Genomic DNA, 16,979 nt, shown 5'->3' on the forward strand with positions numbered 1-16,979 from the left:
TAGATTTGCCAGCTTGAGTATTTATTTATTGAACCTTTATTACAGATGAGCCCTGAGTTACATCATTTACAGGAAGTAGGCACATCAAAATATCAAATCAAAATGCAAGCAGGAAGAGAAACAGTATGAGTATGAACACACGCTCCTTACGGGAAAACCACGTGGATTTCACATGTGATCTTGAGTGACAACATGCAAGCACATGCTAAAAAGATGATCTCATGTGAAATAAATGTAACAACATGGGGACGCAACATTTGAGCATAGGTGAAAACCCAGATGTAAAATATTCTTAATGATATTTGACATTAAAAGGCATAATTTACATTCATTCAATCAGTCATGGTCCCCCATCATATTTTGTCTCACATTCTGTTCCAGGGCTAGAGGCATCACTACAGACCCTGGTTTGATTCCAGTCTGTATCACAACTGGCTGTGATTGGGAGTCTCATAAGATGGCGCACAATTGACCCAGCGTCATCCGGGTTTGGCCGGGGTAGGCTGTCATTGTAATATGTTTTTAACTGACATGCCTAGTTAAATAAAGGTATAAAATAACATTGTGTCATGGTCCCCTAGATTACGTAGGACAATACCTCATTTGGGATTTGAAATCAGAAGCTTTTGGTTACTAGATATGTGAAGTTCCTGCTGCACCACCAGGTCTATGGAAATAACAGTGATTGGCTATACATATATTGCCAAGAATATATTTTTACACTTTGCCAAAAGTATATACAGCTTGAAGGTGTTACTGTATGCTTTTCGTAACAAATAACCATCTAGAGGCACTGCTGAGACATTAATGCCTGGACCAAAAGGTTACAAGTTCAGATCCCGAGAGTATTTCTGCACAGTTAATATCAAGTCTCCCTGAACACTGCTACACTTTTGTTGGTGTTGTCAGATAATCGCACAATTATTGTCTTGATTCTGGGCATCTTTTAGAAGTGTAGAAATGTATTCTTGCCAATAAATATGTGGACAATCTCACATGATTTCACAAATTACACATGTGAAATCTTATGAAAATGTGGTTTTGGAAAACTTCACATGTGAAATTTCATATGTGAAAACGTGTTTTTGGAATACATCACGTGACATTTCACATGTGACGTGATTATGTAAAGTTCATGTAGCTTTTCCGTAAGGATTAGGAACATGTTACGATGATTGATTTACCAGTCGTCAGGATCTTTCTGCTACGCCACAAATTCTGTAGCATTCCCATACACATACATTACCTTAGGTAATTGACCTATAATACATCTCAGCGTTTTGCAAACGAGTGCCACCTGCACTGCTATTTTAGTTATCAATTAATCTGACTCTCTCAAAATTTAATTTACTTTTTATTTCAGCAATTTGAGAGTTTTCTGTATTATCTAAAGTCAGTGGGGCATATTATTTTGTTTAAATGGTACTCCTGAATCAGTCTGATAATTATATTCGTTTTTCTTGAGTTTATGAGCTGAGATTCACTTTGAAGCCCAACATATAGGAATAAAGGTGTAATCAGTTATTAGCACGGCGTTGTGGTTTAGCAGAAAGATGGGAATGTTTGGAGATCAAATCCCAGGTGAGGACACGTTGAATAATTATTACTCTATAAATAAACGTACACAATGTAGTCCTGTATGTCAAATGCGTAAATTAAAAACATTGTATGTCAAAAGCACGTTGTGTATCATAATGACACATTTTCTTCATGTGTAGTGTTCCAAAAACATGTTTTCAGATGTGAAATGTCATATGAAGTGTTCTAAAAACAAGTTAAATAATGTGTTTTTTTCTGTAAGGGGACACACACGCACACACCCGCAGCCACACATACACGCTACACTGACTTTGGACCAATCGCTAAAACACGGGGACATTGCCTTTAAAAGAAAGTCATGCTGTAACGCTGACTTTCTGCGATACGGATTGATTAGAGCATACATTTTCATGGATGGTTCAATCCGTGTCGCGGAAGATCCGCTTGAACATTTTGAGATCATTTCATATTGTGCCAACATATGCAGCCTTTACCATGAATGCAATCTCCGCGAATGTGGGAACATTGCCTTTAAATGTCAATCAAACTATAACGCAGATCTCCCGTGATACAGATTGCGATACGGATTGAACCCATCCCTTAAACACACCGAAGTGGAAAAATGGCGTTCAAACCTATATTTCATCCAATCCCATATCATCATACTATTACCATATCATCATACTATTACTATGTATCCAAGTAATCCCATTTAGATGAAAAGAGGAGGGTTACCTCACCCAAAATGAGCGCATACACATTGATGGTCATTAAAACAATTTAGAAAGTGTGTTCAGTACTGTATCTTGTAGTATTTTCTATCTTTTTAAAAATGGGTGGTGAACTTTCCACAGTGGTCGAGTTGTATTTACAATTTAAGCTTCGGAGCGACATCTGTGGGATGGCTGCATGTGAGAGGGAAAAGACTGGATTATTTCTGTGTCCTCTTTCCTCGCTCTCTGTCAGTCTGACGCATTGGACTGGACTGGCCTCAGCAAAACATGTGAGCAGGGATTTAGAGAGAGGGGGAAAGAGAGGAGGGAGGGGGACGAGGAGGGAGGGAACATACACAGTACCAGTCCAAAGTTTGGACACACCTACACATTGAAGGGTTTTTCTTAATTTGTACTATTTTCTACATTCTAGAATAGTAGTGAAGACATTACAACTATGAAATAACACATGTGGAATCATGTAGTAACCAGAAAAGCGTTATAGAAATCAAATAATATTTTATATTTGAGATTCTTCAAAGTAGACAGCCTTTGCCTTGATGACAGCTTTGGACACTTTGGACACTTGGTATTCTCTCAACCAGCTTCATGAGGTAGTCACCTGGAAGGTATTTCGATTAACAGGTGTGCCTTGTTAAAAGTACATTTGTGGAATTTATTTCCTTCTTAATGCATTTAAGCTAATCAGTTGTGTTGTGACAAGGTAGGGTTAGTATACAGATAGATGATGGCCCTATTTGGTAAAAGACCAAGTTCATATTATGGCAAGAACAGTTCTATTAAGTGAAGAGAAACGACAGTCCATCATTACTTTAAGACATGAAGGTCAGTCAACCAGGAAAATTTCAAGAACTTTGAAAGTTTTTTCAATTGCAGTCGCAGAAATCATCAAGCGCTACGATGAAACTGGCTCTCATGAGGACCGCCACAGGAAAAGAAGACCCAGAGATACTTCTGCTGTGGAGGATAAATTCATTAGAGTTACCAGCCTCAAAAATTGGCAATTAACTGCACCTCAGATTGCAGCCTAATTAAATGCTTCACAGAGTTCAAGTAACAGACACATCTCAACATCAACTGTTCAGAGTAGACTTCATGAATCAGGCCTTCATGGTCAAATTGCTGCAAAGAAACCACTACTAAAGGACACCAATAAGAAGAGACTTGCTTGGGCCAAGAAACACAAGCAATAGACATTAGACTGGTGGAAATCTGTCCTTTGGTCTGATGAGTCCAAATTTGAGATTTTTGGGTCCAGCTGCCGTGTCTTTGTGAGACACAGAGTAGGTGAACGGATGGTCTCCGCATGTGTGGTTCCCACTGTAAAGCATGGAGGAAGAGCTGTGATGGTGTGGTGGTACTTTGCTGGTGACACTGTCTGTGATTTATTTAGAATTCAAGGCACACTTAACCAGCATGGCTACCACAGCATTCTGCAGCAATACGCCATCCCATCTGGTTTGGTCTTAGTGGGACTATCGTTTGTTTTCAACAGGACAATGACCCAACACACCTCCAGGCTGTGTAAGGGCTATTTGACCAAGAAGGAGAGTGATGGAGTGCTGTATCAGATGACCTGTCCTCCACAATCACCCAACCTCAGAGTGAAGGAAAAACAGCCAACCAGTGCTCAGCATATGTGGGAACTCCTTCAAGCATTCCAGGTGACTACCTCATGAAGCAGGTTGAGAGAATGCCAAGAGTGAGCAAAGCTGTCATTGAGGCAAAGCGTGGCTACTTTGAAGAATCTAAAATCTAAAATATATTTTTTTGGTTTAACACTTTTTTGGTTACTACCTGATTCCATATGTGTTATTTCATAGTTTTGATGTCTTCACTATTATTCTACAATGTAGAAAATAGTTAAAAAATGAAGAAAAACCCTTGAATGAGTAGGTGTCCAAGCCTTTAACCGGTTGTGTAAGGGCTAGTCAAAAGTCCAAAGTTTGGACACACCTACTCATTCAATCTTGATTTTTTACTATTTTCTACATTGTAGAATAATATATATATATATATATATATATATATATATATATATATATACAGAGAGAGAGAGAGAGAGAGAGAGAGAGAGAGAGAGAGAGAGAGAGAGAGAGAGAGAGAGAGAGAGAGAGAGAGAGAGAGAGAGAGAGAAAGTGTGTGTGTGTGTGAGCTCTCTGCAAGTAGATCAGGCCTATAATTCCCTTCTGCCTGTCTAGTAACGTTATGGGTTGATGATTACTAGTATGTGCTGTAATTATGTTTTATAGTGTCAGCTAATATGTGTGTTTAAACCAATGAGTATGTCTCATTAGTGGTCACCTGGGTGTAGTGTCTACTGTATGTAGCTCTACAGTGGGTGTTACACATCTCTCCAGCAGAGGGCAGCGTTTCTCTAGTTCAGTAATGTGGGAGTAGGAGGAGGTTGGCCAGCCTTGACACTGATCTAAGGTCAATTCTGAGTCATTATACTTTCTCCCACGCTCCCAATAAAGTAATACGTGTGTGTGTGTGTGTGTGACAATTTCCAGAGGAACATCAAACTAGCAATCTCAGCGAGTGTGCACCGTGTTATTATCAATACATTTTTATTAGAACTTTTATTTTTGCAATGAAACACATGAGGACATGCCAAAGAAGAGGGTGGCCACAATAAGAGAGGAAATAAGAGTGGGATCTCCCTCCTTTCTTGTTCCCTCCAAAGCCGTCTTCTCCCTTCTCCCCTATGAGAGCGGGAGCTTCTTTACTTCCACCGACCGCCAACCTTCCCCTTGCCATGGACCTTTTTACTACAGGGGAGAGAGAGAGAGGAGTTACTTGTCGACAAATGCACATACCATACAAACACGTGTTACTGAAAAAAAGTGGCTAAAAAGTTCATCTAAAGAAATCAAGAAATTGAATAAGGTTACTGTACTTACAATTTCTGGGCACTCGTGATTCTATTCAAGAGAACGATAATCTGCACACACACAAAAAAATGAGACGAGATCACATTTGCATCAGTGGTTTCACGAATACTACACAACAGACGCACACAGTCGCTCACACACGAGCCTAAACATCTATGGATTCTGCCTTTGGTACATGTGTCCAGGTCTTCCCACCTGATATTTCTGTTTCTTCATGTGGTCAATGAAGTCAAACTTATCCGACTCCAGCGCGTAGATCCAGTTCCACATCTCCTGAGCTTGTTGCCTGGGAGACCAAGAGAAGGCGGGGGGGTTTACAGGCAGTAACCATAGAAACACAGTTGGCAGCCAGCTGTGGGGGCTTTGGACGTGAATTGTAGAAAACTCCGATGTGGTGGTTTAAGGAAGATTTTTGGCCCATGTGTATTTGGCTTGGGGATAAGGTGAGGTGTTGCGTGATCGGCCCGGGACTCACTTCAGGGCGTCCTCTCTCAGGTTGTCGATCTCCAGTGTGGGTCGTCTCTCAGCCAAGGTCTTCTTCTTGATCTCTCTCCCTGTTAGACGCTTCCCTCTCCCACGATGCTCCGCCTGGAACATGTCAAATACGCCTAGAACTTCACAAACTTCAAACTATATAGAATGTTCTGATTCTCTCTGTATGTTCGCAACAGTCTGACAGAACATTTGACCCGCAACTGACCAACATCGTAAATATTTATCTTAATGAAACACATTTGCTGTATGAATCTAAAAAATAATCTGCTCCTAAAGCTAACAAGCGAAGAACAGTGGACATAAGTACCTTTTGCAGGAAGCCCCCAAAGTTGGCCCCCATGTTGGAAAGAACCTTCTTCTTCTTGGCCTCGTCTTCGTTCTTCTTTTTAGCCTCCTCGTCTTCCTTTCTCTGCCGCTCTTCCTGAGAAAGAGAGAACGATAAAGTTAGAAAGGGAGAGGACATTCCCGAACACGACACAAGTCTACCTGTTGCTTAAAACCAGGAGTACCACAGTGGTGTCTGTTTGTCCCTACTGCAATCCTGGCCTACCGCAATAGTGTGTTTTGGCCTACCGCAATCCTGGCCTACCGCAATAGTGTGTTTTGGCCTACCGCAATCCTGTTCTGACGGTCCCGCTCCTTCTCCGCTCGAACCCGCTGCACCTCTGCCCTCTCAAACCGACGCTTCTCCTGTGGGGGATGAGAGAGGGAAAGGATGAGAGGAAAGGACATTGGACTTTTTCTTATCAACTTTTTTTGGGGGATCATGAGCTTGTGCGCTCCTTGACCAGGGTCGTGGTCTGTTGGGATGAAACGTAATAAAAAATATATTTAAAAAAACATGAGCACTGTTATTGGACAAGTTCATGTAGTTAAGGTAGTACTTCCTCTGTTTCATTTCAACACTTCAAGATTATGTATACAGGAAGTTGACTCACAATTCGGTCCTTCAGCCCAATGAGCTCCTCTTCCTCCTTCTTCCTCTGGTCAAAGTGGACATCAATCAGACTCTGCAACTCAATGAGGTCCTTCTCCATCCTCTTCCTGTGGATGTCCTGAGAGAGGATTGAGATGAAATAGATTCTTATTCAGAGATGTGGTGGAAAGCGGAGCTGCATCAAACTAACAATCACTATTACTGGTCAGTGGTGAATTTGGACATTGAAGGGGAACAGCCAATCAGGACCCAATAATGGACCAATTCCTTGATATGAGATGACATCACTCACATCGAAGTCCACCCTATCCCCCTCTGGAATCTTGGGAGGGGCTAGCTGGGGCACCATGGGCCTGAGCGGGGGGGGGGAATAAGTTAAATAGTGGATGAACAGAGAAATAAATGTTTTAACCTATTTGTCACACAACACAAAGCAAAATTGCCACAAACAAAAGTGAACATACTTGGGCATGGGGAGTTTCTCCTCTGTATAGAGAGAGAGAGAAAGAGAGAGAAGAATTAACACATGAAAGCACAGAAATGTATATTCTTGCTCTCATTCTGAAGATGTCATATGAAATCCATCGTCCTGAAGAAAACACAAATCTCAAAAACAGGACAAAAGGTCAAGGCCATATGTTTTGCGTACATCATACATTGATATCAAAAGGGTGTACAACAACAAAAAAGATTTGAGTTATGCCTACAGATCTGAAAGTTAGTATTTGACCTCCAGAGTACAACAGGAGCAACAGCATGCACTATCATCATCATCATCATCATGATGTGTCTGGGTGTGTAGCTACAGCAACAGTACAGCTTTGTTAATGAGGTCATGAGTTAAAGAGTTAGAACATGTGATTCCTTCTTCTTACAGGCATTTCAAATGTAGGTTAGATTTCATGTGATTTAAAAAAAAAAATCAATGTGTGCCTCGGGTGTATTAGAATCACTCCCACAATCACTCTCACCTTCCTCCTCCTGAGCTTCCTGCTCTGATGTGCCAAAGGCAGAGGGAGCGAGAGAGAGAGAGCGAGAGAGAGAGAAAAGAGAGAGAGATATACAGTAGATATTGAGAGAAAGATGGGAATGGTGAGAGAAAGATAAAGATGGGATAAAAGATTGAAGCAGAAAATTGATAAGAAAGGTGGAAAATATGAAAAACAGAGGGAAGGAGGGAGGTGCAAGAAAGAGAGATATGGAACGATTGAAGAGAGAGTAAGTTTAATGCAGTGGTGCCGACAGGCTTAGGAAAACTCACATGTCCCATCATGCACTGAGGGCCACATCATTGACTACAATTGTGTGACCCCAACAGTTACTAGAGAGAAATGTAGTTTTCTGAGACTTGTACTGTACAAGCATTCATAATTACGTATGCACACAATCACACATGTACATTACAAGAAGTAATTGCAAATGTTCTACATATGAGGATGTACACTGAGTGTTCAAAACATCAGGAACCCCTACTCTTTCCATGACATAGACTGACCAGGTGAATCCAGGTGAAAGCTATGATCCCTTATTGATGTCACTTGTTAAATCTACTTCAAGCAGTGTAGATAAAGGGGAGGTTACAGGTTAAAGAAGGATTGTTAAGCCTTGAGACATGGATTGTGTATGTGTGCCATTGAGTTGGTGAATGGGCAAGACAAAATATTGAAGTGCCTTTGAACGGCGTATGGGAGAAGATGCCAGGCGCACAGGTTTGAGTGTGTCAAGAATTGCAACACTGCTGGGTTTTTCACGCTCAACAGTTTCCTGTGTGTGTCAAGAATGGTCGACCACCCAAAGGACAGCCAGCCAACTTCCCTGTGTAACACTTAACCCCTTTGTAAAGTGCATGCCCCTACGAATGTTTTATTTTTACTTATTTTTATTTAACTAGACAAGTCAGCTAAGGACAAATTCTCATTTACAATGACAGCCTAGGAGCAGTGGGTTAACTGCCTTGCTCAGGTGCAAAATGACAGATTTTTACCTTGTCAGCACGGGGATTTGATCTAGCAACCGAACGTCCAATGCTCTAACCACTAGGCTACCTGCCGCCCAAATCTAAAGTAGTGTTGTGTTGTAGGGGATATATACGAATAGAGGCTGTTCTGTGGCCAAAAGGGTTGCAATGCAATATTATGAAGGTGTTCCTAATGTTTTGTTCACTCCATGCATATTGTCCCCACATAAGGAAGTGCAGAGCATTAAAGAAGTCGAAAACTAAGCAGCGAGAGCAACAAAAACAAGCAGTTGAACACTGAAAAGTACCGCAGCGATAACAACAACTGTAAAACCCATACCGACAATAGATTGAGGCTAAATAGAATGGAATAACCCTATATGTACTCCGTAGATATAGATCATATCATCATTTTTTATTTTATTGGCATTTATTTCTTTAATATTTTTGTTGGGATAATGTGTTCTCACCCTACCTGTGTACTCTTATTTCTCTTATTTCTCTGATAGCCAGGACCAGCACAGGGTCAGCCAATGGAAGCGGGACATAAGGGATATTGACAGGTCAGAGTGCATCACCCATTAGTCTGGCATTATACACAGAATACCTTGCTCATTAAGATACTAATGTCGTCCGTATCTCATCTGAGTGACCTCGGCTCTTAAGTCAGTCTGATTGGACAGACAGGTTCTGTCGCTGATGATGACTTGTGAGGTCTGTTCATCTCTAGATTCTGATTGGCTATTTCTACACAGTGGGCTAATCATCATTATGGCATGACGTCCTAGGCAATTCCCATGTAATCAAATCAAATCATAGTTGATTGGTCACACACACAGTTTAGCAGATTTTATAGCTGGTGCAGCGAAATGCTTATGTTACTAGCCCCTAACAATGCAGTAAAATGTCAAACAAGTACACAAATGATTTAATATATATATATATATATATATATATATATATATATATATATATATATATATATATATATATATATATATATATATATATATATATATATATATATATGTATATATATATATCTGTAGAAACACAACAAGAAATCAGAAAATGTCGGAACGAATCCAATTAAGAACACAAAGTCACATAGAGCAAGTCACATGGTTTAGTCTGAAGTGTTATACAGGATATGAGGTGTCTTTTGAGACAGCCATTGTTAAGTAGGTGTGTTGTAGGGGATTTAGGGTGTAATTTGGGACACAGCCAGTCTAAAGTAGTGTTGTGTTGTAGGGGATTTAGGGTGTAATTTGGGACACATCCAGTCTAAAGTAGTGTTGTGTTGTAGGGGATTTAGGGTGTAATTTGGGACACAGCCAGTCTAAAGTAGTGTTGTGTTGTAGGGGATTTAGGGTGTAATTTGGGACACATACAGTCTAAAGTAGTGTTGTGTTGTAGGGGATATAGATTGTCATTTGAGACACAGACAAAAGTAGTGCAGTGTTATTGTACATATAAGGTATCATTTGAGAGACAACTAGTCTCACCTCCTTCATCCTCCTCCTCCTGCGGTTCTTCTTCTGGCTCCTCCTCTTGCTCCTCCTCTGCCTCCTCTGGAGAGAGAGTAAGCGAGAGAGAGAGAGAGCGAGAGAGAGAGAGGAGAGAAGAGGGGGGGGAGCCAAATGGAGAGAGAGAAAGTCAGAGAGCAGTTCAGAGGACACAAGAAGGGACATGGAGCAATGAAGAAATCCAGGCAACGCGGTGGACATGGGGGAGGGGGGACTAAGAAAGACAAGTGTGGAGACGAAAAAGACACATATGAGACAAGGGGATGGGGAGAGACATTAGAATGATGATTAAAGAGATAGAAGATGAAAGGAATGGAGGGAGATGAAAAGAGAGACGGAGAGTGTGTGGCTAATAGGGGGTCAGAGGCTTGGGGCTTTAAAAACCATTTGTCAGCGGTGTGCTGAAAGCAAAAGGATCTGAGAGAACAGGCTAATAATAACAGGGCCGTTGACTGCCACATGCAAGGCCAAGTGTGGTCCAGCATGAATGACAACACTAACACCTCAGCTCAGCAACCGACTCACCTTCCGCCTGCTCCCCCCTACCAGAGAGAGAGAGAGAGAGAGAGAGAGAGAGAGAGAGCAAACATGTGTGTGTGTGTGAGAAAGAGAGAGAGAGAGAGAGAGAGAGAGAGAGAGAGAGAGAGAGAGAGAGAGAGAGAGATTCAGTTGGCAATACATTCAAAATTTAAACCAGGAAAGTGGCCATCACAGCATTACATCGATAATGTATATTATTTCCATACTCACTCGTATTCCTCCTCTACATCAGACATGGCTGCACTAGAAGAAAACCGGAAGGATAGTCAATATACATCTCATACATAATCACCAACCTCTTTACAATACAATTATCTAGTAACTGTCACGCAGTTCAAAGTCTTGCACGGAATTCACTACAATCAAAGCAAAAACCAAATCATTTTTTCCCTCATACACAAACGACACCTGTGATGGGACACCACGTCTCCCGCTGATCACACGCATGATCGAGCCCACCCATATATTCCATTCATGCTCTAAGCTGCCAGAGTATTGGTCATCCTTTTTCCCACAATAAGAGGGGATGGTGGGATCTCCCTCCTTTCCTTTCCCTCCCACGAGCCTCTCTAAAGTTCTTGGTCTTGACCTGTGCCCTTTGACAGCTACGTTTGGAGTTCCAGATAGACATTACAGCATGCTGAAAGCCCACCGACTGATCTTACTTCACTGGATGTCCTCCAAACCACCCACTGTATCAACCCGGGTTGAAATACTTAATGTCCTTTCTTTATTTGAAAAAGAAAGATAAATACACCCAGAGGAAGTACTGATAACTTTATCCTGAGATGTTGACCTTTAAACAATTTAAAACAATTACCCTCTGGTCGGTCAGGAGTAAGAACTTGGGCCGACAGGGGACAAGATGTGATATATTTTAATATTGTTTTCATATTGTACGTTTTGTGTGTGTGTGTGTGTGTGTGTGCGTGAGCCTTTCGTTTGTTTTCACGTTGTCGTTTGGCTTTATATATGTCCAATAAAAATGTACGAAAAATAATGGTTGTTCACATGAACAGAGAAAGATACACACACACACACTCACAAGGGGATTGTGCATGTTGGAACACGGGGGTTTCTGCTATAAATTGTCCCATGGTGCTGACATCTTTCTGGCTGACAAGCAGAGAGATTGACAGTGTGAACAGGTGAGAATGTTATGGCCCTAAACACAGACGGGGAGATACAGTTTCTGTCACTTTCTTCAGTTCCCCTTCTTTATTTCTCTTCTCTATTTTCCATTCCTATCTGTCACCTTGAACAATAGACCGGTAGATGACTTGTGTGAAGGAGTAGAGAGTAAATTTGAGGGTACACAGCAAATTGGCTCGCGTTGATTGTTCAATGTAACATTTCTAGTGTTGATTTAGGAACTAAATGAACGCTGTAAGAGTGAAATTCATACTCAGTGGTGTAAAAGAATCCCAAGCGTTGGTGTTAATAGCCAAAAGTATTGATTTACACTTTGAAGAGTAAAACAGTCCCATCAAAACCACACCCATCCTTATATTCCCCAGCATGCTTTACTGCAGGTAGATTTTTTTTAGGATTGTTTTTAGTATCTGTGTTTTTGCATGTACATTGATTGATTGATTAATCTTATGCTGCACAAATATAACTAGCATATTTTGTTCTGAACTAATCCAATCAGGTAGTAAGATTTATTGTACTTGTTCCTGGTTTAAATGGTTTACGTAGTCTTTTTTAAAATCAACGCTGAATGCAGGTTAATAGAAATTACAACTCTATGACATCCTACCTCTGGCTGGATTCCAATAGGAATTACTCCTAACTTCACTGTGTTGGAGTAAAACTAGGCCATCAAAGCAAGGCCTTGTGATATATGTAATGCAGTGTCATTAAGTTGAATGATAACATTCACCTAGGTACTCATTTGGTGAAAGCCACAGGCCTTTAAATAGAAAGAATTCAACAACCGTGCCTCAGTAAATAACACATACAGTCATGTGTGGTATCTCTACAATTGTATTTAATAAAAAAATAATAAAAAATTTAACTACGCAAGTCAGTTAAGAACAAATTTTTATTTACAATGACGGCCTACCACGGCCCAACCCAAAAGACGCTGGGCCAATTGTGCGCCGCCCTATTGGACTCCCAATCACGGCTGGTTGTGATGCAGCCTGGAATCAAACAGGGGTCTGTAGTGACGCCTCTAGCACTGTGATGCAGTGCCTTAGACCACTGCACCACTCAGGAGTGGCTTCATTCAAAAAGAAAAGGCACCATGGGAAATATGCAAATGAGGATTTAGACCATAGTGTTAAAACAACACCCAAAAGGACTGTTTAACACTAATAGGACTTAACTCTAGATTAAAACTAGAGTTGAATATAAATTAACCCAGTGTTAAATTTGCATAACACGGGCAAGTGTAATGTAGAGTACATTTTTTACACTACCAAGTGTTACATTAACACGCAAAATGTAACACTATAATCAGAGTACTTTTTACACTCTGTAGAGTGGGCCCATATGTTATCTGTGGCAGTGTTAAAATGTACTTTTAAGTGTTGAATTAATACTGCAAAAATGTACTGTGATAGCCGTGGTTGGTTATACTTGGGTTTGTATAATCAAAACCTATAGGTCTAGTCCTCAGCAATACATGTTGTCATTGAATGGAAGGGCTTTATAAAACGTTACACTTGTGGCATGGGGTTGGTTTCAGCACATTAGACAATTAGATTGAATCCTGGTCCTTCTTTCCCCAGTCCTTCTTTCTCATCTACCTCTTATGTCTATCAACCCGTATTCTTTGTTGTGTCTATAAACCCCTATTCTCTTTTCCCGGTGACGTCTCTCTACAAATGGTGTCAGCTGAAACAATTTATAGCATAGCATTGCCCAGGAAATATTTATAGGGCACATAGCTGTCTCTCCCTCACTTGGTTTTGTGCCTGAAACAATGTCGGCCGTCCTAAAATGCCATCGGCGCCTCGCAGAGATGAATCCATCCCGCTTTCCAACGGGGTGTCATGGCTAATGACTTACTCAGTGTGTTTACCTAGCCAACGGAGGGGACAATGAGACGCACTGACGGATGGACGAAGGAACACATGGTGGGTGACAACATCGGTGGAGGTCCAGCGCTGATAGAGTCAGTCCAGCGCTGATAGAGTCGGTCCTGTCGTTACCTCGCTTCCAAAGCTCCACTGTGTTCTGTTTGACTTCTCGTGCTCGTCTGTGGTACTACATTGTCATGAGTTGATTTTTTTTCAGTAGACTGTGTTTATCCAACGTATTTCGTTAGTTAAAAGCTAGTCCTGGTGCTGCTTCCCTCTCCCTGACCATTACCACATTCACTTTAAGACAATTATCAGCGCTAGATCAGTTCTCCCTGTTTTTACCGGCCTAACATCTGAAATCCACCATTGTTTAAGACCTGACTCTAGGCCTGTACCCAAGCTTATTCCACTCCAACCAGGAACAGGGTCATGGTCATTAGGCACCAAGGTAAAATATATATATATATATATATATATAAAAATAAAAACAGACAAACGGGGAGAGACAACCTGGAATTGTACAATAAGAAACATACATTTTGGTTCTGTTGCAAAACATTAAAACATGCTCTATTGCGTGGCCCCAATGACCGACCCAGGAGAAGCCAGCATGGATATGGAAAAAGGCTGTGAACTCAAGTTGAGGGAGGGTTAAGAATGCCGGCCTAGCAGTAGGCCAACCAGGCGAGGCAGCGGAAGTCCACCATTTGGAGCTAAATGGCAGTTGGTTGGTAAGCGGTCCGGCAAGACAGATGGGATTTGAGGCAAGTGTAAAGTTTCTCCGGGACAGCAGCGGAGGGAGAATTGACGGTGGAATTCTGATGGGTTCATTTTAGTCAAGGACGCCGTGGGATGGGAGGCAGGGTGGGGAGACGGTGGGAGATTAGAATGAGTCACAGCGGCTCATTATCACTGCTATAGGGGAGAGGACAGTATTAATAGTCCTAGGGGAGGGAGGGAGAACGGGGATCACTGCCCCTAGCTATCTGTCTGTCAGAATGTCTATCTAACCCGGTGGGAACGAGAAGGAGGAAGAAGAGAGTTAGCACAGTATGACGGACTAGCTGACTGGACGTTAGGGCTGGCTACAAGAGCTACAAGGTCAATGAGGGTCCTGGACTTATCCCAGCCGCTGCAATTAAAGTACAATCCATAATCATCCACAGGAGAAAAAATACCCAAAACACAAACCATCAAATTATATATGACCAGGCCTACATTGATCAGTACAGGCAATACTTACAGTTGAAGTCAGAAGTTTACATACACCTTAGCCAAATACATGTAAACTCAGTTTCACAGTTCCTGACATTTAATCCTAGTAACAATTCCCTGTCTTAGTTCAGTTAGGATCACTACTTTATTTTAAGAATGTGAAATGTCAGAATAATAGTAGGGAGAATGATTTATTTCAGCTTTTATTTCTTTCATCACATTCCCAGTGTGGCAGAAGTTTACATACACTCAATTAGTATTTGGTAGCATAGCCTTTAAATTGTTTCACTTGGGTCAAACGTTTCAGGGAGCCTTCCACAAGCTTCCCACAATAAGTTGGGTGAATTTTGGCCCATTCCTCCTGACAGAGCTGGTGTAACTGAGTCAGGTTTGTATGCCTTGCTCGCACACACTTTTTCAGTTCTGCCCACAAATTTTTTATGGGATTGAGGTCAGGGCTTTGTGATGGCCACTCCAATACCTTGACTTTGTTGTCCTTAAGCCATTTTGCCACAACTTTGGAAGTATGCTTGGGGTCATTGTCCATTTGTAAGATCCATTTGCAACCAAGCTTTAACTTCCTGACTGATGTCTTGAGATGTTGCTTCAATATATCCACATAATTTCCCTCCCTCATGATGCCATCTATTTTCTGAAGTGCACCAGTCCCTCCTGCAGCAAAGCACACCCACAACATGATGCTGCCACCCCCATGCTTCACGGTTGGGATGGTGTTCTTCGGCTTGCAAGCGTTCCCCTTTTTCCTCCAGTTTGGTCATTGTGGCCAAACAGTTATATTTTTGTTTCATCAGACCAGAGGACATTTCTCCAAAACGTACAATCTTTTTCCCCATGTGCATTTGCCAATTGTAATCTGGCTTTTTTATAGCTGCTTTGGAGCAGTGGCTTCTTCCTTGCTGAGCGGCCTTTCAGGTTATGTCGATATAGGACTCGTTTTACTGTGGATATAGATACTTTTGAACCGGTTTCCCCCAGCATCTTCACAAGGCCCTTTGCTGTTGTTCTGGGATTGATTCACACTTTTTGCACCAAAGTACGTTCATCTCTAGGAGACAGAACGCGTCTCCTTCCTGAGCGGTATGACGGCTGCGTGTTCCCATGGTGTTAATACTTGCATACTATTGTTTGTACAGATGGTACCTTCAGACGTTTGGAAATTGCTCCCAAGGATAAACCAGATTTGTGGTCTACAATTTTCTTTCTGAGGTCTTGGCTGATTTCTTTTGATTTTCCCATGATGTCAAGCAAAGACGCACTGAGTTTGAAGGTATGGCCTTGAAATACATCCACAGGTACACCTCCAATTGACTCAAATGATGTCAATTAGCCTATCAGAAGCTTCTAAAGCCATGACATAATTTTCTGGAATTTTCCAAGCTGTTTAAAGGCACAGTCAACTTAGTGTATGTAAACTTCCGACCCATTGGAATTGTGACACAGTGAGTTATAAGTGAAATAATCTGTCTGTAAACAATTGTCGGAAAAATGACTTGTGTCATGCACAAAGTAGATGTCCTAACCGACTTGCCAAAACTATCGTTTGTTCACAAGAAATTTGTGGAGTGGTTGAAAAACCATTTTGAATGATTCCAACCTAAGTGTATGTAAACCTCCGACTTCAACTGTATATGCACCAACTAAAGATAATGACAGGGTGTCGGTTTGATCTAAAAAGGTACAAAAACTGATGCCACAGACAGATAAGTATATTTTTGTTAGGAATATCTTAAGATGCCAGTTTCCCAGACACAGGTGAAACTGAGTCTTGGATCAAAAAAACTTTAGGCCAAGACTAGGCATAATCTCTGTCTCAGAAACTGACCCTACATGACCAAAACTGAGCGAGCAGCATCAAGAGGTGAAAGGTCATTCAGAACCTGGATGTACAGGAGGAGTTGGCGAAAGACTTACCAAGAGCAAGATGAGGATTCAACGGTGTGACAGACCGATAGACAGAGGAGCCCAGGAGAATGACTATTGTCGTGAGACAATGGGAGTTTTATACAGGGGAGGGGTGGTGATGGGCAGTGTGTGTGTGTGTGTGTAGGGCAGAGGGCCATGGGTGGATTAGGAGAGAACTTTGGGAGAAAGA

General features: G+C 41.5%; 1 protein-coding gene across 3 annotated transcripts; it reads right to left on the reverse strand.

Moving 5' to 3' along the window:
- Positions 1–4,819: 4,819 nt before the first annotated feature.
- On the reverse strand, positions 4,820–16,881 carry LOC112258421 (troponin T, slow skeletal muscle-like). 3 transcript variants are annotated; one of them, XM_024432780.2, is made up of 14 exons: positions 16,799–16,881; positions 10,833–10,865; positions 10,608–10,624; positions 10,062–10,127; positions 7,571–7,594; positions 7,064–7,085; positions 6,892–6,952; positions 6,601–6,717; positions 6,275–6,352; positions 5,970–6,083; positions 5,643–5,755; positions 5,363–5,453; positions 5,177–5,217; positions 4,820–5,044 (listed from the first exon to the last, which is right to left on the reverse strand). In XM_024432780.2, the coding sequence occupies exons 2-14, from the start codon at positions 10,856–10,858 to the stop codon at positions 4,999–5,001; spliced, it is 816 nt and encodes a 271-aa protein (XP_024288548.1). In that variant the 5' UTR covers positions 10,859–10,865; positions 16,799–16,881; the 3' UTR covers positions 4,820–4,998. The 3 variants fall into 3 exon arrangements, with proteins under 3 accessions (XP_024288548.1, XP_024288546.1, XP_042183193.1); XM_024432778.2 differs by lacking the exon at positions 16,799–16,881 and adding an exon at positions 11,031–11,100 and having other exon boundaries at positions 10,833–10,860; XM_042327259.1 differs by lacking the exon at positions 7,571–7,594.
- Between the last annotated feature and the right edge of the window lie 98 nt (positions 16,882–16,979).

This window comes from Oncorhynchus tshawytscha, linkage group LG09 (genome assembly GCF_018296145.1).
Source record: "Oncorhynchus tshawytscha isolate Ot180627B linkage group LG09, Otsh_v2.0, whole genome shotgun sequence".
Taxonomy (NCBI): Eukaryota; Metazoa; Chordata; class Actinopteri; order Salmoniformes; family Salmonidae; genus Oncorhynchus; species Oncorhynchus tshawytscha.

Bases quoted from the DNA above. Each gene is read 5' to 3' on its own strand.
- LOC112258421 (XM_024432778.2), bottom strand. From the start codon at position 11,094: ATGGAATATATGGGTGGGCTCGATCATGCGTGTGATCAGCGGGAGACG. The intron at 5,454-5,642 runs GTGAGTCCCGGG...TTGGTCTCCCAG, and splicing joins CTGAGAGAGGACGCCCTGAA to GCAACAAGCTCAGGAGATGT. The intron at 5,218-5,362 runs GTGGGAAGACCT...GTGTGTGTGCAG, and splicing joins TGAAGAAACAGAAATATCAG to ATTATCGTTCTCTTGAATAG.